Genomic DNA, 23,762 nt, shown 5'->3' with positions numbered 1-23,762 from the left:
GGGTTTGTTTTTTCTAAAAATGCAATGTTCAAAATTATTCATACCCTTGAATTTCGTTCATTTTTTTTGTCTGTCACTTGTTTCTGCCATTTCCAGCCAGAAGAAGAATTCACTTTAAATCTGAATTCATCTGTGAAAACGACTGCAGCTGTGTTTGAACAGCGTTGTGGTTCCAGCAGAGACGCTTGATAAAAAGCCGATGACAATCTTCAACATCTCAGAGGAATCTGTGAGTCAAAGTTCAGTCAGCAGGAAGCTACAGTTACATAACAAGAGTCCATCAGCAGCACAAACACTTCCAGTTCTCAGTCAGTCATCATCAGTCTCTCTTAAAACTGTCTAAATTCTCTGATTTCTGTGTGAATATTTTCTGGTTTCTCTCCTCTGTGACAGTAAACTGAAGATCTTGGACTAAACAAGACATTTGTTGAAACTCTGGTCCACATTTTTCAACATTTTCTGACATTTGAGAGACAAAAAGCTGATCGATGAATCCAAAAAATGACTGTATTATATGCAAATTTTTGTAGCTCTTTAGAAGAACAGCTAAGAAGGATTTTGATGAGTTAATAATTTTGCTGATTGTTTTCAGCCTAAAATTCCATATGTATTTTATAGTTTTGATAGCCTAGCCGCGCTAGACCCATGTTCTGAAGGCACAAGAGTCTAGGAACGCTCGACAGGGAGGGAGGCGGGCTAAAAGGTTGTCTATGAAATCACTCTGCAGCAATTGGGTAGGTATACAACCAATCAGCGCAACTAATAGGCTGACGTAGTTCCTAGAGCGCTGGCGGATTGTGGCTAAGTCCCATTAGCTTCCCAACCAGCGGAGCCAACTGGTATATCAAGGATTTGCCATATCTTGTCAGCATAAGTCCAAATATGTCTTTCTTCTCAATGAAACACTTCAGTGCCGTCCTTTGTTTATCTTTCAAGTTGAATTTTAGCTTCAAATCTTTAAGGGCTGTGGCCAAAGCCGAGTCGAAAGATAACGGTTTATTGTGCGCCGGTTGTTTCTGTCAGAATCGTCGCGCCTCTGTCGTCACTTAGTTACGCTCGCCTTCTGACTCTACACTTCATGGTGATTGGTCCGGCCAGTTTTAGGAGAATCCAGCCTCGAGCCTTATGGAGGGTAACTAGACCCACCCTGGTAGAGAATTAAATTCGCTGCCGTGGGTTGTCTAGCGCGGCTAGGCTATAGTTCTGATGTATTCAGTATTAATCTACAATACAGAACATATTTCAATAGAAACCATTGAATGAGAAGATGTGCCCAGACTTTTAACTGATAGTGTAGGTGATGCTCAAATATCAGACCAGCGACCTTCAGGTGATCCTCAGATTTTCCTCCTCAGACTGTACAGAACATTAAGAGCAGCTGATTAACAGACTGACAGCCTGTGAGTCTGAATCAAACCAAAAGAACCAAACCAGGTGTCAGCGGATCATGAAGAACGTTTGGATGAAGACTGACCTCGAACTCAGCGTCACAGAGGAATAACAGGAGGAACCAGAATGTGAACGCAGAGATACAAGAACCCGGCAGATCAGAACCAAGTGTTTCTGGGGAAGTTAGCGCCATGACCGACGTGTTTTTGGGATAAACTGACTGCTGTAGAAAACTGTGATGTTGAGTTAAAGGTTTAGATTCTTACACTGATCGTCTCCACAGATAACATAAAGAACAGTGGTGAGGAGGAGCCGGCTGATTATCACTGGGATGGTTTTGATCGCTGCTGGAGAATCAAGAAAAATGGTTGACGTAGTTGATAATCCACCAAACTGTTCTAATATTCAATATATGATGAATATGGTAAAAAGATTGTTGAACAAATGAGTTTATTATGAAACAACTACAATCTTTGAGAGCTGGATTGGAAGAAAACCAGAAAATAGGAGAAAGAAAAATATGTTTGACTGGATTCATGTTTTCTGTGGTTGGATGAAGCTGGAGGTACATGACTCCATCAAGGACAAGAACAAACCGGAGCTAAAAGACTCAGCTACACAGGAGAGAAAGGAGGAGTTTGGTGAAGTTCAGTGACGCAGGAATTTATTTCAGCTATGAATTTCTTATCAGCACTTCAAACCTCGTCTGAGCAGAAATGTTCTCATGACTCATATGGAAACCAATTGGCCAAATAGTTGATCTGAGATTGACCTCAGGAGACGAGACGACGAAGAAAATGTGCAGGACTAACAGGATAAAAGACACTTTTTCATTAAGACTGTATGCTAATAAAATATCACCATTCATCCTCACCGAACTGAATATTAAGAAGTTCACCCACGAGACGCTTCATGAAACCACAGATCTGTGACAGCGATTAGAAACAAGAGTCTGAGGCAGCAAATAAGATGATGAGGAAGAAGAAAAGGGACAGAAGAAAACAGAAGCACAGAAAACAAGCAGACGAGTGAAATGTGAAACCAGATTCATACGGCGAAAAGTGGGACACACAAAGAGAACCTGGTGGAGCCCAGAACTGAACCAAGTCCAACACTCATCCTACACCTGAGAGCCACACCCTCATACTGACCTCTCATAGATGTATCCCAAAGGTTTTCAGATGTGATCGATGTAGTCAGACCTGTGAGAGTCTCGCTGAAAATATGTGAAAATTTATTTTTTATGTGAATAATTTAGTGAGATTAAATTAAAACAAATTGAAAAACAAGTGTCTCTGATTCCCAGACTGGACACCATTATCCAGTTATGATGATGATGACTGTGTGTGAAGCATTTACATACTTGTCTGCTGAGCTCAGCAGAGCGAACCACGAACATAGAACTCCACGCTCCAGGACACCAGAACCAGCAGGATCATGGAGCGCCAATGGAACTGCACTCTTGCACAACATACTCTGCACTATTTAAGATTTACCTCATTATTAATGACATTGAGACTTTTTTTAAAAAAAATTCTATTTTTCTAAAGTTTGTCCTTCATGAATTATTGTTGCCCAGCCTTGACAACCGTCACTTTGCACTTCACTGCAGAGCATGTGACAATAAAACTCTTGAGCTCTTATTTTTTAATCTTAATATTTCCTTTGGCGAAACCATGTGTGATTGTATTATCATTAGTCTTACCAGATTTGCATTTACCTAATACACACGTGGACAAAATTGTTGGTACCCTCAGTTAAAGAAGGAAAAACCCACAATTCTCACTGAAATCACTTGAAACTCACAAAAGTAACAATAAATAAAAATTTATTGAAAATTAAATAATCAAAAACAGCCATTACTTTTGAATTGTTGATTAACATAATTATTTAAAAAAACAAACTAATGAAACAGGCCTGGACAAAAATGATGGTACCTCTATAAAAGATTGAAAACTATTTGACCAGAGTGACATGATTAACTCAGGTGTGTCATTTAATTGACATCACAGGTGTTTCCAAACTCATAATCAGTCAGTCTGCCTATTTAAAGGGAGACAAGTAGTCACCCTGCTGTTTGGTGAAAAGGTGTGTACCACACTGAACATGGACAACAGAAAGCGAAGGAGAGAATTGTCCCAGGACATCCGAAAAAAATGATAGACAAACATCTTAAGGTAAAGGCTATAAGACCATCTCTAAACAGCTTGAAGTTCCTGTGACAACAGTGGCTCATATTATTCAGAAGTTCAAGACCCACGGGACAGTAGCCAACCTCCCTGGACGTGGCCGCAAGAGGAAAATTGATGACAAATTGAAGAGACGGATCGTTGGAATGTATCCAAAGAGCCCAGAGCAACCTCCAAAGAAATTAAAGGTGAACCTCCAAGGCCAAGGTACATCAGTGTCAGATCGCACCATTCGTCGTTGTTTGAGCCAAGTGGACTTCATGGGAGACGACCAAGGAGGACACCACTGCTGAAAAAAACTCATAAAAAAGCGAGACTGGAATTTGCAAAAATGCATGTTGACAAGCCACAAAGCTTCTGGAGAATGTCCTTTGGACAGATGAGACCAAACTGGAGCTTTTTGGTAAGGCACATCAACTCTATGTTCATAGACTCAAAAACCAAGCATACGAAGAAAAGAACACTGTCCCTACGGTGAAACATGGAGGAGGCTCAGTAATGTTTTGGGGCTGCTTTGCTGCATCTGGCACAGGGTGTCTTGAAAGTGTGCAAGGTACGATGAAATCTGAAGACTATCAAGGCATTCTGGAGAGAAATGTGCTGCCTAGTGTCAGAAAGCTTGGTCTCAGTCGCAGGTCATGGGTCTTCCAACAGGACAACGATCCAAACACACAGCCAAAAACACCCAAGAATGGCTGAGAGAAAAGCGTTGGACTATTCTAAAGTGGCCTTCTATGAGCCCAGATCTGAATCCCATTGAACATATGTGGAAGGAGCTGAAACATGCCATTTGGAGAAGACACCCATCAAACCTGAGACAACTGGAGCTGTTTGCTCATGAGGAGTGGGCCAAAATACCTGTTGACAGCTGCAGAACGCTCATTGACAAATACAGAAATCGTTTAATTGCAGTGATTGCCTCAAAAGGTTGTGCAACAAAATATTAAGTTATGGGTACCATCATTTTTGTCCAGCCCTATTTCATTAGTTTGTTTTTTTTAAATAATTATGTTAATCAACAATTCAAAAGTGATGGCTGATTTTGATTATTTAATTTTCATAAATTTTTATTTATTGTTACTTTTGTGAGTTTCAAGTGATTTCAGTGAGAATTGTGGGTTTTTCCTTCTTTAACTGAGGGGTACCAACAATTTTGTCCACGTGTGTAATTAAACCTAATTAATACTTGTATGATTAGTTTGATTAAGATTTAACGGGACATTATAAGCTTTTAGAAGCTAAAAGGGGGAATGTGATTTCTAAACAAATGCAGGTCATTTAATGGACTACAGGTTCTCATACACAGTTAAAGCACTATGACTTTTAGTCGGGCACCTTGCAATAACCCTGATTTTAAAACCAAGGTTCTGCACTATTCACTAACCGTATATGTGATTTTGGGAGAGGCTGAATAAACTTATCAGAATGACAAACCTTGATTGGCTTTGAAGTTTATTTAACAAAAACTGCCACCAAATGACAAATTGGAGGCTTATCTGGGTTTGTCATGAACCTGGGAGATACACAAGGGTGATGAAGTATTCATCTTCACACTCCATTACAAATGTCTGATTTGGCCTGGATGCTACATCTGTGGACCAGCTTCCCTTTAACTTGCTGGATCCTGATTGTATCCAGGAACAACTTAGTTGAAAATACTGCTTTTGTTCCACCAACTCCAACTGCATGATCAGCCCTGCGTAAAAATCGTCTGTCTTTTTGCTCCTGCTATTTATTAGCAAAAACTTTAAAAATAATGACATCTAAACAAAAAATCTGTGGCAAATTAAAGTTCCAGACTGTAAAACCCATGATTAAAAGTCCAATCCACCTGCAGTTCTTCTGTTATCCCCTAGATCCCACTCACTTAAAAACAACAAGGTCGTATCTGACCTTCTGCTGTCAGTTTGGTTTGAATGTTTAAATTTCAGGCTACGTCTGGCATTTCTTTTCAAGTTTCTGTCCCACGGTTCACCTTAAATCTGAAACAAACCCCTTGGTCCAACCTGGACTTGTATCTGTTTACTGTCCAACCAGTAAATCAGAGTCGCTACACGGAACTCAACCAGCGTTTAGTCTCATGTCCTTATCAACAGTTTCAGCTTTCCTCCATCCTGCTCTCTGTCGCATCCTCCTGTCCTGCTCTCTGTCCTCCTCCGTCCGTCCATCCTTCGCTCTCCGTCCCATCCTCCGTCCTGCTCTCCGTCCCATCCTCCGTCCTGCTTCCGTCCCATCCTCCGTCCTGCTCTCCGCCCCATCCTCCGCGTCCTTGCCTCTCCGTCCCAGTCCTCACGTATCTGCTCTCGCGTCCCATCCTCCTCAAGGTTAGAGCCACGTCCTGCTCTCTGTCCCGCCCTCATCGTCCTGCCCTCCTGTCCTGCCCTCCTCCATGCCTTCGTTTCGGTTCTTGCACTGTTATCTCCCATTCGTTCCCAAGTCTTCTCCCGATCACGGATCCTTGTCCCTCGCCTCTCCTTGCTGATGTTTCTTTCTTGTCCTCCTCACTGTCCTCTGCTACTATTTGTTTGTCCTCCTTATCCTCGCTGTGCTTCCTCATATCTTCCTCATCCTTCACTGTCTCCTGAACTTCCTGTTCTGTGTCCTCTCTCCTTCCTTCCTCCTCAGTTTCCATCCTTTCCTCCTCCATCTTCTGCCTGTCGTCTGTCTGGTTCTCCTCTTTCTCCTCCTTCCGACCATCATCTTTGTTCTTTTGTACCTCTTCTGTCGTCTCTTCTGTTGTCTCCTGTCCTTCCTCTTCGTCCTCTTCATCCTCCATTTCCAGCAGATCAGGTGAATCTTCCTGTTCACCTCCCAGCAGGATCTCTGTCAGAGCTTTCAGGAGGTCTGACTGAACCTCCTCTGGTTTCTGACTCATTTCATCCTCCTTTGTCTTTTTGTCATCGTCGTTGGACCTTGGCAGGAGTTCTGTCAGGTCAAATGACTTCTTCAACAGTTGCTGAAGTTTATTCAGGTGTGTCAGGGCCTCAGTCACCCAGTCGACCAGCAGTTGAGCCACGTTAGCTTGAAGTTGGCGAGGTAAGATCTCGTCCAGCTCCTTTGGGTTTCTTTCGGTGAACTTGGACCAGCGTGCCAGCAGGTAGCGCTGCAGCACCGGCTTCAGACAGACCTCCAACGGTTGCAGGCAGAAGGAGCAGCCTCCAGGGATCACCGCCGGCAGGGTGCCAGACCCACTGACAGCAGTGAGGAACTGATCTCCCAGGTGCTCCCTGTGCCGATCCAGGACCAGCATTGATTTATGAGCCAGACCGGACTGATTCTGCAGCCAAACCTTGTTCGTCCATAGATCCAATGCCTCCTCGACCAGCAGTCCCTCTGGGCTCGTCTCCACCATAATGAACTCTTGCGGTGTTTTTAAGGCTACCTGCTGGTTAGCCAGCACCAGAGATGGTAGCATAGTACCGTCAGCCAGTGCCGACAAGTACACAGTGACCAGTGGTGAAGACCCAGTGAACTCCAGCGCCTCTGAGCATCGGGACTTGTCCTGAGCTAATCTCACGTCCACAAAGAGGCACAATTCATCCATGGAAGCCACAGAGCTTTCTGTGAGTCTGTGGACACGGAAGACCTTCTGTGTAAACTGTCTGAAGGACAAGACCTTGGCGTCCAGAGATGAAGGCAGGATGCGACCCAGAGACGCAGCCCTGCCAGCGGTCCTCACACCGAGCCGCCGCTGTAGCAGGAAACTTACCGCCCAGACGTACGAAATGCGAAAGTTGTCGCCGAAGCCTCCCTTCTTCTTCAGCATTGACACTTTGTGGAAGAGGTTGCTTTCTGTGATTGGAAGCTGCTGCTCCCGCATGGACAGTACCCATGCCACCATGCGGTCCTCGCCATCACTGTGGACTTCCTGCACGGTTTGTTTAAGACGCTTCCTGGCCTCCTTCAGCCATGACCGGATCTGCTGCGTCTCAGTGGAAAACACCCTTGAGGCCTGACGGAGTCCATCGCACAAAGCAAACAGGGCGATCCTCAGCTGCCGGCGGTCAGGAAATCCTCCCGCTCTTTAGACCCGGGTAAGATAGCAGCCGGTTGGGCATGGCTGTTTGTTGTCGATGGCAAGTGAGACTCCAGACTTCTCTCTTCTTGGATAAATTCTTCTTTAATAGCGTCATTTTCTTCAATGTCGTCCAGATCGTCCAGTTTCTCATCATCAGACAAGTCCAAGTCCTCCACAGGAGCCATCGTCTGGTCCACGCTGTCGACCTCGTCCACCTCAACTTCACCGCTACAGCAAACAAAAAAGACAAACAACATTAATGTCAATATGAAACCACAGCAGCCACTTCAAATGAAAACAAAAGACACAATGCAAATTTTAACCCCCGAGCTCCGCATTTTTTTGGCTCCTGTCTAATGTGTCCTCATTGTTGTCTACACATAGTGTAGATACAGGAGGTCCACGATTTTCAACATCTTTGACCTACAGCGTTACGTCCGAATGGCTTAAGGGTGGGTCCTCGATTTACGACGTACAGCGTTTAGTTGGAACTGGTCACTTGGAACTAGTTGGTGAACAGAGCGGACGAGTACGTCATCATGCGGCACTTTGAGAGGGCTTTGTTTACATTTGCCGGTTGTACGCCACACCTTGGATTGGTACATTTACTAACTTTTTGCCCTTTCATTATGGTTCCCAAGCGTTATCAAGTAGATCAAGTTGGAAAAACAGTGCAACATATTCTGTTATCTTCTTGTAAAATTACTCATACATGCATGAAAGTCATTAGTAATTTCATATGACTTTTCCGAAGAATCGATGAATATCATGTTGACAGACGGCTTTGCATTTTCACTGGCGTTCCGACTTATGTCGAAAATTGACTTACATTGGGCTCTAGGAACGGAACTCCAACGTAAGTGGAGGACCCCCTGTATTGAACCATTTCCATGTTTTCAGCAACAGACTTTTTCTCTCTAATGAGCTCACAGTTTGAGTTAGTCATGGAGAATCAGTCGGAACCACGAGGGAAGACGTTCTGGTTTTACAGAATTTGGATTCAGCAAATAGTCTATTTTGGTGAATTTTAAAATTTGTCACCTAGAATAAAATAATTTTGATGAAATAGTCGCAATTTTTAACTGCAGACTTGGTTAGTATTCCTGTGATTATTTCAAGGACCATCAGAAAGTTTAAAATTGTTAGAAATAAAAAGAACCCACCCTTCAAACCTGCTGTACGAAGGTTAATTCTTACAAACAATGCATAAAAAATAAAAAAAATAACATATCACTGGTAATCAATTACCTTAGTCTATCCTTGAGAAATCCGACTTTTGTTGGTCCTGTTGAAAACATCAACACATCTTTAGTTGTGTGAAGTATTGCCGTATTAAAGCAAGTTGCTTTTGAGTGACTGTGTGAAACACTGACCTTTGTTGAGAGGTGACAGGCCGTGAAATTCCCAGAAACAGCTTGGCTGCTTGCACAGGTTGGCCTTGCAGATGATGCAGCCGTACACACTCTCGCGACGGACGCTCTTCGTGTTGCAGTTCTTTGCACCTCTTGAGATGCTGCTAACTTCGCCATTCTGTGTCTCTCTTTGCTGGGGTCACCCAACGTTCTGTCCTTGTGCTGCGGTTGCTAGCAATCTCCATGGTTTCAAAGTATTTCTGGGAGCACTTGACAAGTTGGTTGCCAGACGCTTGCGAAGTTGACCTGAGTGAAAAGACCGTCCTGCACCCAGGCGGGTGGGTTTTCCTTGCGGCTCTCCCGCAGCATGATGAAAGCATTGACGATGCTCAGGTTGACCAGAAACAGAAGAAGGCTGCGCCAGTGTCGATCCTGTGGATTCCTCCAGTGGGTTACAGGCCAGCAGCTGCTTGCAGATGTCGACGCCTCGCATGTTTCTCCTGCAGGAGGCGGAAGGCCATTGGGCGGTCAATGGGTCCAGCCCACCTACTTTGGTCTGAGACCGCCTCCAAACAGTGTCGGTCACCTGGCGCTGCGTTCGTTGAAAGACAGCCCATCTCCTTGGTGTCCCTCCAAACGATGACCAACAGGGGCCACACTGCCTCTGCAGGAAGTCTCAGGCTTCTCAAGCTGGCCTTCATCCCACAGCCTCGGGGAAGGATGGATTAGGTGGAGGGAAGAGCTGGAAGCATAAATGTTTGACCTAGGAGCTTCTGGCATGAGCGGGATTGATGTGAGCGAACGGCCAGGTAGAGCTGGTGGTGTTTGCCCTCCAGACCTTCACCAGCTCTGGCACCACTGTGAAGCCACCTCTGTCCCACCTTCTGCCCCACCTGGATAAAAAAGCGGTGCAATAACCAACTTGGATTCACAGAGCAACCCACACCTGAGGCTGCGTCTTTTGGGTTTCCCTTCAGGTGGAACTCTTCCTCTCCAGGCTGGGCAGCAGCGCTCGGTCAATGGTCAGGCAGCAGTTCGGCTGGTAGGTGCTCCACATGGCTTCCATCATGATGTTCAGCATTGGCCTTGAGATGTGGCAGCGAGTCGCCAGGTGTTGCCCGTGCCGCAGTATTCACATGGTGGCAAAGCTGTCCCATGCGGATGTTGGTGGCGATCTGCTTGAAGCGCTTGAAGCTCATGGCACGGTAGAAAGGTGCAGCTGTGTCGTAGTGATTCCAAGACCAGTAGTGGCGAGGGGTCGGGCAGGTTCTGGATCCCCATCAGGATCACTAGGCCGATGAAGCGTTTAACTTCATGGGTGGTGACAGGGACCCAGTCTGAATAGCTGGCGTCCAAGAACTGGCAGGTCTTAGCATGGGAGTTGGTCTCCTTGGTGATGAGCTCAATGAGCGCTGGCAGGGAAGAGCAGGTAAGAAGTCTAGAGCATCGCTGTTCCTAGACAGCAGTGGTTTGGACCACTGGTTCTGTGAAGTGGCAGGATGGAGGATTCGCTGCTCTCTACTGACGCTTCCAACAATCCGCTGACTCCGGAGTCATCAGTATGTCTGGTCCTTCTCGGGTTCCTATCTTTTGCAGAACTCAGTCTTCATGTGCAGACTGAATGTCCAGTTCGGTGTAGGCTGAAAGAAAAACAAGGGACAGGTTTTAACAACTTGAAATCCAGCGTTTCAACAAAATCAATACCAAAGCCAAATATTGTGATGATCATACATGTGAGTGTTTCAGGAAGATTCAGATTTCAGCACAAACTAAAATTTGCACTCAGCACAGCAGACAATGTTCCTGTCAGGATGAACAGGACTGAAAATCAACCAACATTAACCCTCTGAACCCCAAAATTAGTTACAAAGCATGTGTCTGTCTTCAAAACGTCTATACATTTTGTCAAAAAAATGTTTTCACAGAACATTCTAAAGGCTCAGTAAAGGCAACTGGGCAGTTGTTTTTTTCTTGAAGTTCTACAAGAAGATATATTACCAATCATAAGTTGTAGACACCTCAATTTTTCCAGCTTTTATTGGAAATTATGCACGTTAATGTATCATTAAATGAAAGCATATAACAGATAAAAATGAAGTTAAAAAAGTCAATTTAAAAAACCAAATGTAATCAAAATATTTATTCTAACTCAAAATTGCCACCTTTGGCAGATGTAACAGCTGAACACACTCATGGCATTCTTTCCAAATCAAATATTCTTCAGAAAGTTCTTCCTAAACTCTGTTGCAGAGTTTCCCATAATTGTGTGAACTTGTAGGTTGCTTTTCTTTCACTCTTCTGTCCATTTCATCCCAAACCAGCTCCATGGGGATTAAATCTGGAGACTGTGCTGCCACTCCATGTTTTCAAGCTTTCCATCTTGATCTTTTCCATGAGGTAGTTCTGGCATAGACTTATGTTTTGGGTCATTATCTTGCTGTAGGATGACCCCTGAACAAATAGGAACATACCAGAGGGTACTGCAGAATGCTGTGGTAGTCGTTTTGGTTCAGGGTTCCTCTCACTCTGTACAAGTCACCTACTGAATCCAACAAAACAGCCTCAAACCATCACACTTCTCCTCCATATTAGACAGTTGATGTCACACACTGAGGAACCATCCTTTCTCCTACTTGACAGCATAAAAACAATCCTGGATGATGAACCAAGATTTTAGATTTGGATTCATCAGTCCATAACACCTTCTTCTAGTCTCCAGTGTTCATTGGTGGTGTTTCAGTTTCCAGACAAGCCTCTTTTCTTACTGTGACATCTTAGCAATGACTTTCTTGCAGCAACTCAACCTGTCAAACCTGCAACTCCAAGTCTTCTCTCCACAGTTGAAACTGAGACTTCTTACTCGACCACTTTTAAGCTGTGATTGAAGCTGTTGTCCTGTGAGCTCCTATCACCAAGCTGTTGACTCTCACAACACTTGTCTTCTGATTCTGTTGTGACTTTGGGTCTTCAGACCTCTTCCTGTCAGAGTTTCCTCCAGTTTCTGAGCCTTTTGATGGTGAAGAAAACTGTACTTACTGACACCTTGACTTTCTTTACAATTTCTCTGTAGGAAAGATCTACATTTTTAAGTGTTATGATGGTCTGTCTCTCTTCTATTTTAATTTCCTTTTCCTCACCATTTTCATAGCAACACACTACTTTCTGCAATACTGGTCAATATTTCTCTGAATGGTATGGAGCCACGGTGTTTTCCAACACTACTTTAATGCAGACAGAGGGGGTTGTAAGTAATCAAGAAAAGTTGGGACTACTGTAGGATTTGGAAACGCCAACTTTCAAGGCTTGATCAACCTCCATTGCTGCAGAACAGCTTTATGTTGTTAATCCATTTCTTGGTCCCTGAAAAAGGTATTTTGTGTACTTCTGAATGTACATTATTTTCAGTTTTGGGCAACCTTACCTTTTTTAACCTCTGGCAGTTCATGACTTACCTATGTACTATTTCAAGCTATTTCATTTGGGCTCAAACACTTGAATTTCATTTAAAAACTGGAAAAATTAGGGCATTCTAAAACTTTTGACCAGGAGCGTACATTCAGAATGGTAAAACATCTTTCTGCAGCTGATGTGCAGAGTAGAAAGATTAAGTTTGTAAAGGTTGTAAAACGTAAAATATTCTGTAGTATATTGGAGACAAACAAAAGTAAGATACAACTCACCAAACATGATACAAAACGACAGAGGGGAGATGAAAACTGACCAAGAAGAGACAACTCCCCTCAGGAAGCAGGTGAGTTCAGAGGGTTCAGATTGTGGTTAATCGGAGTTAAACTTCCCCTTCGTATAAACACATTGTTCTGCTGTTTACTCCTTCTCTGACCCTTTCTTCTGGTCGCTTGTGTTTATTTTGGCTGCACAGCTTGACGCTGTCAGAGGAGAAACTGTTCTAGACTCCACCAGGAAATGTCTGGGACATCAGGCAGCTAAGTCAGATCAGGCAGAATCCAGGAAAATGTTATATTTACTGATTTGGTATTTCGGATCCAAAGTTGGTTGGATAAGATATATAGAAAATTTCATGAGTTTTCAGACCTGAGAATTTCTGCATTTTCATCAAAACAAAGAGAACTGTGAAGCAATTTTTAGGGTTCAGTATCTCCAGAAATAAAACAAACAGTCTTGTGAGAACAGACAGAGTAGTTTCGTCAGCTCAGAATAACTGAATTGATCCAGCAGAGAACACATTTTTAATTATTTGATCTTGAAAATGGAATGAAGTGCAAAATGTTCAGACTTTACTGGTCTTGTGCCTGATGCAAATGTGTATGTCTGAAAGGATCCATATTTCCACAAAAATACAGTCTTTGGTCGACATTTCACCAACTTTTGAGGCTCTAACATCGATAGAATCTGATGTGTGGAAAGTTTGACAAGACAAGGTTCCAGTTGTAGCATATTTTGACTTGAAACCTGAAGGTGTTTATATGTTGAAGTAGGGCAAAATCAGCCTCATATGTTGCTAAATTTCACACTAAGACAACATGAAGCAGCTTGTAACTCTGCACATAACACTAACATCTGGACCCCTATGAACACCAATTTCTGATGGGAAAACACTGAAAGCACAGATCTGACAACTTGAAACTCTCAAACTTCAAACCAAATATTTTAGAGAACTTAGTTGGGTTCCAAATCACAAATAAGGAAAGAGAATCCGAGACGGTGGAGGAATAGGTTTCCCGATTCTGTCTGATTTGACTCAGACTGACCAAGAGAACGTCAGGTTGATAAATCACCTCTGACCGCTCAGGTGTATGTGTGTTATTGTGTCATAGTTGTGTGGGTGTTGTGGTGCAGTCTTACTCCGTGGGTAGCAGGTGGCGCTGTCGTGATCCGGGTTTACTAGCAGGTGATCGGCCATCTGATCAGCAGTCTGAGGCCTGAAGTCACACTGAGAACACCGCAGGCAGGAACACACTGCAGAAGCACAACAACATAAAGAGAGACAACAGCATGAAGAGAGCCATAGCATAAAGAGACACGGCAGCATGAAGAGAGACACGGCACATGAAGAGAGACAAGCAGCATGAAGAGAAGAGAGACAGGCCATGAAAGAGACAGGCAGCATGAAGAGAGACAACGGCAGCATGAAGAGAGACAAGGCAGCATGAAGAGAGACAAGGCAGCATGAAGAGAGACAACAGCATGAAGAGAGACAACAGCATGAAGAGAGACAACAGCATGAAGAGAGACAACAGCATGAAGAGAGACACAGCATGAAGAGAGACAAGCATAAAAGAGACAACAGCATAAAGAGAGACAACAGCATAAAGAGAGACAACAGCATGAAGAGAGACAACGCATAAAGAGAGACAACAGCATGAAGAGACACAGCATAAAGAGACAACAGCATGAAGAGACAACAGCATAAAGAGACAACAAGCATGAAGAGACAACAGCATAAAGAGACAACAGCATAAAGAGAGACAACAGCATGAAGAGACAACACATAAAGAGAGACAACAGCATAAAGAGACAACAGCATGAAGAGATACTAGGGATGGGATTTCGACTAATTTCCGAACCGACTAGTCGCCAATAAAATTAACGACTAGTCGGTTCGGAAATTTGTATTGAACTTGCAATTTAACCCTTTAAGCGCCAAAGTCGCAATATTGCCACAAGCAACATTGCTGACATAACAAGCCATAGCTTCAAATATACTGGCCTCATGTGCCTCATGTACTGTACACCAGGAGATGGCGGACATCTGGAACTTCAATCTGAGCATCAGTTGTGGGCGTGTTTTCATGCAAAGTTTTGGAGTTTACAGAGTTTGAAAACCGAGGAGACGAGACTCACTGTCGAGCGTATCAGAGCGCAAGACGGCACATTTTAGAGTGAGAAAACTCACCGTACCGAGAGGTCTGGTCAACGCTGACAAAGTACTTTGTCAAGTATTGGCTTACTCATATTCTGAAGAGGAATATTCACCCTCTGATGAAGATGTTCAGTCGTCCACTGAGACAGAAAGTGCCGCTGCGTCTGTGCGTAACGGCAGCGGGTCGGTGCGCCATGACAGTCCAAGCAGCACATAGTGGAGCCGATGCTTTGCTTCGGGGTGGCAGGAAGGGACGTGGTGGTGTAGCTGGAGTGGTCAAAAACACCGCTAATGATGAGGGGGATAGCGGGGTTGAAAAAAGAGACAAGCATATGCTTACTGGCAGGATCAACCAGGTAGCCCAGACGGGACGAGTGTGCGGCGCACGGCCGAGCGTAGAGCTGCATGGTGCGCACGGTCGGGACCCGGGGCCGCGAAGCGTGGCTGGGAGGGGGAGGGGGAGGGGGGGGGGCACACTAGCGTTTAACCGACTAGTAAAATACTAACCGTTTTCATAAATGAGTCGACAATTAACCGATTAAACGACTCGTCCGCACATCCCTAAGAGATACACAACAGCATGAAGAGACACAACAGCATGAAGAGACAACAGCATAAAGAGACACAGCAGCAATGAAAGACACAGCAGCATGAAGAGACACAGCAGCATGAAGAGACACAGCAGCATGAAGAGACACAACAGCATGAAGAGACACAACAGCATGAAGAGACACAACCTCAGGGGAGGCGACAGACAAGATAGACTAAAACTGAACAGATCAATAATGCTAATTGGGTCTCACCAGGGAGGGGCAGTTTGTGCAGGGGCAGGACTTTGTCTTTGGATCGTCGAATGTGGTGGCTGCAATCACAGAACGTCAGACATGGATCGATCAGCTGAACCTGTCTGAGATCTAATCAATCAGTGGTCAATGATGCTGATCGGTTCTTAACTTGATCATGTGGGCAGCGTAGGCTCTGGAGCAGCAGCTGCTGTAAGGACACAGCAGGCAGTGGACGTGGGTCGGGTAGTGGCTGAGAAGTCCGATGCCTCGGTTCCACACTCCAAGCACACCAACTGTCTGAATCACCTGACCTGGCAGGGGAGGAACGGTTCCCACATAAGAACACCTGACAGTAGAAACACCTGATCGCAGAACATCCAACAGTAGAACAAAACACCTGACAGAACAATGCCTGACAGTAGAACACCTGACATGAGAACATCTGGCAGAAGAGAAGAACACTAACAGTAGAACAGAGCATCTTAAAGTTGAAAAGAACACCTGATTGTAGAACACCTGAGAGGAGAACACCTGACATCAAAACAAAAGATTGACAGTAGAACAGAACATTTGACAGTTGAAAAGAACACTTGAAAGTGGAATGCATGACAGTGGAACATCAAACAGTAGAACAGAAAGAAAATCCTTCAGATTTAGATCACAACATGATCTGTCATCTGGTGCCACCTATTGGACAAACATCACAGTTTTCAACCTGTGACCTGGACTTACCTGTGGACTCGGCTGCGGCTGATTGGTCTCTTGGTTGGGGATCGTGGTGATTGGAGATCACGTTGCTCCTCTGGATTGGCGACCTCTGCAACCTCTGTCTTGATGTTGATTGGCTGAGATGATGGAGACGGGGCTCTGGAGGAGGCGGCTCCCTGCTGATGTCATCATCGGCCGGATCTTCCCATATGTCCGGATGGTCACCTGGAGACACACGGACCCATAATTACGATGTTGTGGCTAAAGCATTGACACCTGTAATAGGTGGAGGAGAGGCAGGGCCTGACCTTTGACCCTGGCGGCAGTCCCTCCAACCGAGCAGGTCGGCGGAAGCCTGGCGATGGTTCTCCAGTTTATGCTGCATTTTGTCCTTCAGGAAGATGAACTGAAGCCGACAGCGGTTGCAGTGGAAGGCCTGGTTTATCTGAGACACAGAGGACAGAATTAAAACCAAAGAATTACTGTCCAAGTGTTCAACCACAGATGTAATTAATAAACAGGTTCCTTAGCAGATAGTCGACCATGTTTTCAAATCAATAATCAATTAAATACTGTCACTGACACTTAATATTGGCTATAAAATCAGCTCAGTTACATAAAGAATTTGAAAGAACAGTTAAAGTAAAGAAAAAGGTTAATCAATTGTAAATTAAATTTCAGGTTTCAAATGTACTTTATATTAAAAATAAACAAATAGATAAAAATAAACATCCAGTAGATGCAAAATCATAAAGAATTTAGAGAAAGTTTGTAGAGGCTGGAAACGGGGAAATAGTTAAATAGTTATCTATAGCTTGTGGAGAACAACATTTTTTGTTCTGGACATGTTCCAGGTTTTCACATTTTTGTAAAAACAATAATCAAAGGAATGTTTTCTGTCTCTGATTTTGGTCATTCTGACTGTAACTCCATCTCATTACACAGTTAAGAGGCTCCACCTGCTGAAACAAACAGGTGTTACAGCTGGTCTGCAGGCAGGGTCTCATGTTCTGTCTCATCAATTAATATGTTTTTAATCTATTAAAGTATTGTAATGGAAAACAATTCAACCAAGCAACAAATAATTACCTGGTGTCTGAACAGGTGATTACCTGGTGTCGGAGCAGGTGCTCTTGGTAGCTGATTGGGTTTCTGGTCACCTTCAGACAGAAACACACACAGCAGGAAGCGAGACTCTCTGTGGAATCTGGCCGACAGTGCTGCAGGACATCTGAGTAGAGGACGAGCGATACGAACACACCTGCAAGAAACGTTGTCACACCTGAGTTAAGACTGACACCTGAGAACGAGCACCAACAGAAGCCAGAGGTCAGGACTCACCTGGCAGACGTACGGCATCTCACCCGGTTTGTGGTTTGACTTCATGTGGTTCAAGAAGCCGGCTCGTTCTCAACGCCCATTCACAAATACGACACATACCTAGAAAGAGAGATAGGTGAGAGCAGGTCAGATCTTGAAAAGATAAATGTCAAACTGAGACCAAACAGTCAGAGTTCAGGACCAACAAGTCCACAACACTCTCTTGTGATGCGTTTCTCAGGTGTGTGAGGCAGGTGTGGTTCTTACAGGAGGAGAGGTGGGGCCATGCACCTGCTCCTGGTGGCTCTGCAGTTGAGCTGGAGATGAGAACTGTCGGTAACAGTACCTGCAGCACTTCCTCTCATCGTCTCCTCCTCACTAAGCAGCTCTGAGTGCTGCAGCATGTGCTGCATCAACCTACATGACACACCACACACACACACACAACAGGTCAACACAGACAACACCTTCATCCAGCAGTCCAGGTGTATTCAAGTGTGTCCAAATGTTCAGGTGCTCGGTGGCCACACCTCAGGTTGTTCTCTGCCAGGTGCATGCAGATCTGGCAGGTGAAGGTGGAGGCTTTGATGCCCAGTGGGAGTGGCTTCCTCAGACTCAGGTCGCCTTTGTAGGTTCCGTAGTAGAACTCCTCAACGCTCATCACCACCCTCGGGAGTTGGAGGTCGGTGCTAAGGTCACAGTGGGCGTCATGATGACGGAGGGGGTGGAGCCAGGAGCTGAGAGACCAGGTACAGAGAAACTTAATGCAGTCACACTTTTGATCTGGGTTTGTTGTGATTCCAATCAAGCTGCTTTTAAACAGATCCCTGTTTGTTCTTCACACAGTTTTGTGGTGCGAAGTTGTGGATGTTGATTAATTGTGATTTTCCAAAACAGCAACAACTTCAATCAATAATGGATTAATCAATAACATTTATTGATCACAGTGTTCAGTTGTTCTGAGCTGATGTTTCAGTCAACAGATTCATGATTTTCTCCTCAGACTCCATCAGTTTGTCTGAAACACATGAACTCATGAACCTGCAGGTCCCCCCCGTTGGCCCTGCCTACACCCACCGCCTCACAGCCATTTCAACCCAGGGAAACACTGAAAGTATTTTGTGTGTTTAGTTTGAATTATTGTGACACGTAGTTATGAAAAATATCACTAGTGGACCTCTGCAATATCAGTGAGTATTTGATGATCAGCTCATGGTATTAAACTGGGACTGAAGTCTGTGTAGTTCTCATTCATCCAGGTCATGGTTATCCAAAGTTGTTTAAATCAATCCACCGGACTTTAAGAAAGTTCCCTGAAAATGTTTCACCTCTCATCCAAGAGGCTTCTTCAGTTCTGTTGGTGGTTGGAGTTCCCTCAGCTTATAACCTCTGTGAGGTGTGGTCAGTGCTATTCATATTCCAATGACCATTGGCAAGACCCATCTGGCTCCTCAACGATGGTCGCCGGAGTCAGGGAGTGCAATGGGGTTCATTAAAATGCGAGTTTCACCGAGCCCTCGTATGCTAATGGTGTTCATTAGCATGAGCCACCTCACGAGTCATTCTGCTGAGTAGTTTTTTTGGGGAGTTTTGAAAGGACCTGATTGTAAATCGGCGAAAGATGATGTCTCAGACATCATGTGATGTCAGACGATATCAGACATCATCTGAAACGTTTTCAAGGAACTTTCTCAAAGTCCAGTGGATGGATTTAAACAACTTTGGATATCTGGAACTGAATTGGTTCCATCAGAAGAGACAGTAGAACTCAGTCTGAGATGTTCTGTAATCAAAGTATTGGTGTATTGATCAGTGGTACCGCTGCTGAACGTGGTGACTCTGGTGACTCCATTGGCAGAACCAGAGGGGAGGGTGGGGGCACCTGCGAGCTTCAGGGTGCTGGTTTTGCCACCTGCGTCCACCTGGAGGTTAACTGTAAACAAGAACATCAGTCAGTGAGTCAGTGTGAGTGGCTGCCTGAGCCCTGCCCCTCAGACTGCAGCACTCTGACCAGGTCCTGTCGTGCCAGTTCGGATGGTCAACGTAGCGGGCAGCTGCATGGCAGTCGGTCGGGTCTGGATGTTCTGACCCTGGGGAGGACGTTGGACACCACCCACACTAGGCCGGACCAGCTGACCAAGTGATGGCGCTGTGGAGAAAACACACCAGCTGGGATCAATGATTTGATCAGGTTTCCTGATCAATTAATGGGTGCGACCGTCGGGTAACTTACACTGGATCAGTGTGAGCGGTGCACTGTCTGACCCTGCAGTTAAGCAGCAGAGGAGTGCAGAGTTCATCACCGGGAAGCCCTGAGAACACATGACCTCACAGTGACCTCATTTCAGATCAATAAATCGAACGCAGTCAGTAGGAAATAGAAAGTCGTTTGTTTTGTGTACCTGTGTGGTCAGGAGGATGGGTTGGGCATTGCCGGTTCCGGGTGCTGCTGGAAGGAGAAACGTTCCACCTGCTGTCTGCGTCAGGATGAGGGGCGGAGCCTGAGCCATCAGGGGCGGAAGCCGAGACAGCAGGTGAGGAGGCAGCAGGAAGGCGGGGGGTGGTGGAGGTTGGTGATGATCGTAGGAAGACGAGGAGCTACAGAGGACGAGATGATCTGCACAGGAGGGGAGGCTGAGGACCAATAAACAAATATTTACCTGAAGCTGAGGCCCACAAATAACGTTTTTCCTCGCTTGTATTGGTTTTACATCTTTTTGTCCTTTTAGTATTTCGTTGTGTCAGACTGTTGTTTTGTGTCTCTTTGTTTCACACACAGATACCTGTTGGAGCAGGGTGACGGGTGGAGGAGTCCCTGGGGGGCGGAGTCTCAGAGGCAGGAAGAGGAGACGGCGAATCCTCCACTATGAAACAGACAACAGAGTGAGTCTTTGAGAGGACACTGTCACGGAGGACAGACAGACAGCATGTCTGTATGTCTCACCTGGCTCGCCGTAGTTGTCCATAAAGTCCATCTCGTCTTCTTCCACGCTGTCGTCCACCTGTTGCCATGGCTCCAGCTCCTCCTCCTCACACTCCATGAACAGCTCTGTATCCATGTTTCTATGGAAACCACCACAAGAACCAATAGATGATCTCTGTCCTACATTATCACCATCATCATCATAAAGAAAATGTTAGCAGCCTGAAAAGTTTGAATTGTTCCAAGAAACAGATCAAGTGTCTACTGAGCAGCTTTCTAGTGTATCACATGACCTTCATTAGAACATGAAGCTGCACTCAAAGGCTGACGTCTTGTCTTGTCCAAAGATCTTCAGTTTACTGTCATAGGGGAGGACAGAAACCAGAAAATATCCCCTCTGAAGAAGCTAAAATCACTGAATTCAGACTGTTTTAATTATTTCAAACTGAATGTCAGAAGAGTTGGTGATTACATTAACAGTCAGTAGCTGCAGCTTATACACACAGGCAGTTTATTTAGTGGACAGTCAGCAGCTTTCTATATAAAATCTGGACATTATAAATATTATGTTTAACATAGAGAATTTTGAAAATCAATTGAAAATATGTGTTTGAACATTTGCTGGTTTCAGCGCCAATCATTTATCACATGACAAAAGATTAATGAATCTAAGTGATAAACGAACTGAACATAAGGCATCATGATGTTTTGGTTGAAACTAAACTTTATTCAGTGTTTGTCCCGCAGAGCTCAATAAAGTTGGATTTAAATGGCCTCAGGTGTGCAGTACCAACTACGACCGCTGGGGTGTTGCTCCCACAGCTTTGTGTTTCTTTAAACCCGCCTGAAGCGTGTCTGTCCCGGCTGGAGCAAACTTCTCCTCCAGACGGCACAGAAGCGTCAGAGAGCACCGGTAAACCGGTTGCACCGGGTCACGGTGAACACAGAGCGAACGTGGAGCCCATCTCAGCCCGCCACAGTGTGTTTGATTCCTCGCCTGCCTGCCTGCCTGCCTGCACCGCCCCGCCGGCAGCAGCTCGCTGCCCCACACATGAGGCTTCCGGGCCGTTGGTTTACCGGGTCTGCGTGGTAATCCGGGCCGAGCCAGGCCGGGACCGGGCGGGTCTTACCTGCTGCCGGAGAGCCTCGGACGGGTTCTTAGAAGCTCGGTTCTTCGCCAGGCGTTCTCTGGTTCGATAGCAGAGGGCGGGTCTTCCCCCCACTGTCCGAGTCAGAGCCGCAGATTGGCCTGCAAGGATGTTACGCAACTTCCTCTTCAGGCAGCGCTGCCTCTGATTGGTCGTTGAAAATTCTTCTAGAAGTACGGCTCTGCACCGCGGGTTTTCAGACTGGAGGCAGTTGAACCTCTGCAGCGGCCGATAATGCTCCGGTGAACCTCACTGACGAGACGAGAAGCGGAGCCGCACCGGCAGACTCACTGGGCGGTCAGAACCGAGACCAGGAGGCACAAAAACAGCAGGTGCTCAGGGGCCATGCCGCCATTTTGTTTTTGTTGTTTTGTGAAGAGGCGGAGCCAAGTGACGTCAAATCTGAACTCTAAAGCCAAAAGTGACAAGGTTTACAAAATAAAGTTTTAATAACTGAAGTTTTTCTGCTGTTTGTCTCATTAAACAACAAATACTAAATTAATTTGAGTTCAAGTAGAGTTAATTTACCTTTTATCAAACACTGAACAGAAATAATGAAACAGCCGGATTGTCTTTAATACACTGACATACAAATAATCTGCTGATACACACACACACACACACACACACACACACACACACACACACACACACACACACAAAATAAGATACACAATAAACATCCATCCATCCATTCTCTATACATCGCTTTATCCTCATTAGGGTCACGGGGGGTGCTGGAGCCTATCCCAGCTGACTCAGGCAAAGGCAGGGGACACCCTGGACAGGTCGCCAATCTGTCGCAGGGCTACATATACAGACAAACAATCACACCTACGGGTAATTTAGAGTTATCAATTAACCTCAGCATATTTTTGGACTGTGGGAGGAAGCCGGAGTGCCCGGAGAAAACCCACGCATGCACAGGGAGAGCATGTGAACTCCATGCAGAAAGATCCCAGGCCCAGCCCGGGATTTGAACCGGGGATTTCTTGCTGCAAGGCAAAAGGGCTACCCACTACTCCACTGTGCAGCCAGTTGAGTAATCAATTTTAATAAAAGTTTTAAAAGTTTTACAAAATGTTATTTATGAGTTAAATAAACTAAATGAGATTTTAAAAATGACCAGATAAAGATTTTAATGAATTAAAGCTCCTGCTGTTTAAATTTTTAAAATTAATTAATTAATTACTAATCTGAAATTCATTTTGAGTCAAATGACCTTTTTCAACAAACACTGAACCAAAAATAAAACAGTCAGACTGCACTTCTTTATTAACAAATTAATAGACAAACAATCTGGTTGTATACAGTTTTACAACTACAGCTGGAACTGTTTTTTTTTTAAATTATCAAATGATTTAACTGTTGTTTCCTGTGTTAGCCAAATAATCAGTTTGTCTATAAAAAGTAAAACATTGCAAAGAAAAAGTCTTTTCACCATGTCCCAGCATGACGTCACTTCAAAACCCATCCCTAAATCCAAAGAGAGTGAACTCACACACAGACTATATAATAATCTTTATCTTCTTTGGAATACTTATTATACAGTCTATAGTCACACATGACAAACAAAAACAGACAATGTGCACATTTAGGAAGCCAGAGTCAACCCATGTTTGATATTTGGCCTTTAAAATAATTTTAATGTTAGAACACCTCTATACAAATGTATGTGATGGCACATCGGAGTCAATTTAAAAGGACATCTGACTAAATAAAGTAATATCGGTATTAAAAACACAGAAAGTGGAAAAGTAATACAACCCAATTTTCAAATTAGAGAAATTATAGGGGGAAGATTTATAGTTAATGTAAAATATTGAAATCCTGACATAAAGGTGGTTTTCTTTATTTAGATTTAGACTAGTTTAGAAAATTATAAGGATCACTTAAATAAATCCAACCCAATAAATAATGCAATCATTACCACAATGCCTCTAATTATTATTATTTTGAATGCAGAGCTTTCAATAGTATGCAAGTATTACTGAACTCAAGTATTTCTTTTTTTGCCTTTATTATATAGGACAGTGGAGAGAGACAGGGAAAGTAAGTAGAAGAATAGGGGAAGGACCTGCAGCAAAG

General features: G+C 44.5%; 1 protein-coding gene across 1 annotated transcript; it reads right to left on the bottom strand.

Annotated features, from left to right (window-relative positions):
* Positions 1–5,934: 5,934 nt before the first annotated feature.
* Positions 5,935–22,095, bottom strand: pogzb (pogo transposable element derived with ZNF domain b). The gene is given in 26 exon segments (XM_051956387.1): positions 5,935–7,580; positions 7,583–7,824; positions 8,845–8,881; positions 8,970–9,251; positions 9,254–9,387; positions 9,389–9,532; positions 9,534–9,626; positions 9,628–9,751; positions 9,754–9,792; positions 9,795–10,092; positions 10,094–10,198; positions 10,200–10,403; positions 15,532–15,652; positions 15,745–15,886; positions 16,308–16,508; positions 16,558–16,636; positions 16,639–16,728; positions 17,396–17,523; positions 17,526–17,544; positions 17,625–17,692; positions 17,846–17,974; positions 18,129–18,340; positions 20,117–20,237; positions 20,387–20,467; positions 20,548–20,666; positions 21,657–22,095. Coding segments are annotated over 25 exon segments (4,854 nt in total). The 5' UTR covers positions 20,663–20,666; positions 21,657–22,095.
* Between the last annotated feature and the right edge of the window lie 1,667 nt (positions 22,096–23,762).

This window comes from Acanthochromis polyacanthus, chromosome 12 (genome assembly GCF_021347895.1).
Source record: "Acanthochromis polyacanthus isolate Apoly-LR-REF ecotype Palm Island chromosome 12, KAUST_Apoly_ChrSc, whole genome shotgun sequence".
Lineage (NCBI taxonomy): Eukaryota > Metazoa > Chordata > Actinopteri > Pomacentridae > Acanthochromis > Acanthochromis polyacanthus.
Note: the sequence above shows the minus strand (reverse complement) of the source record. Positions and strands in the feature narration are given on the sequence as shown.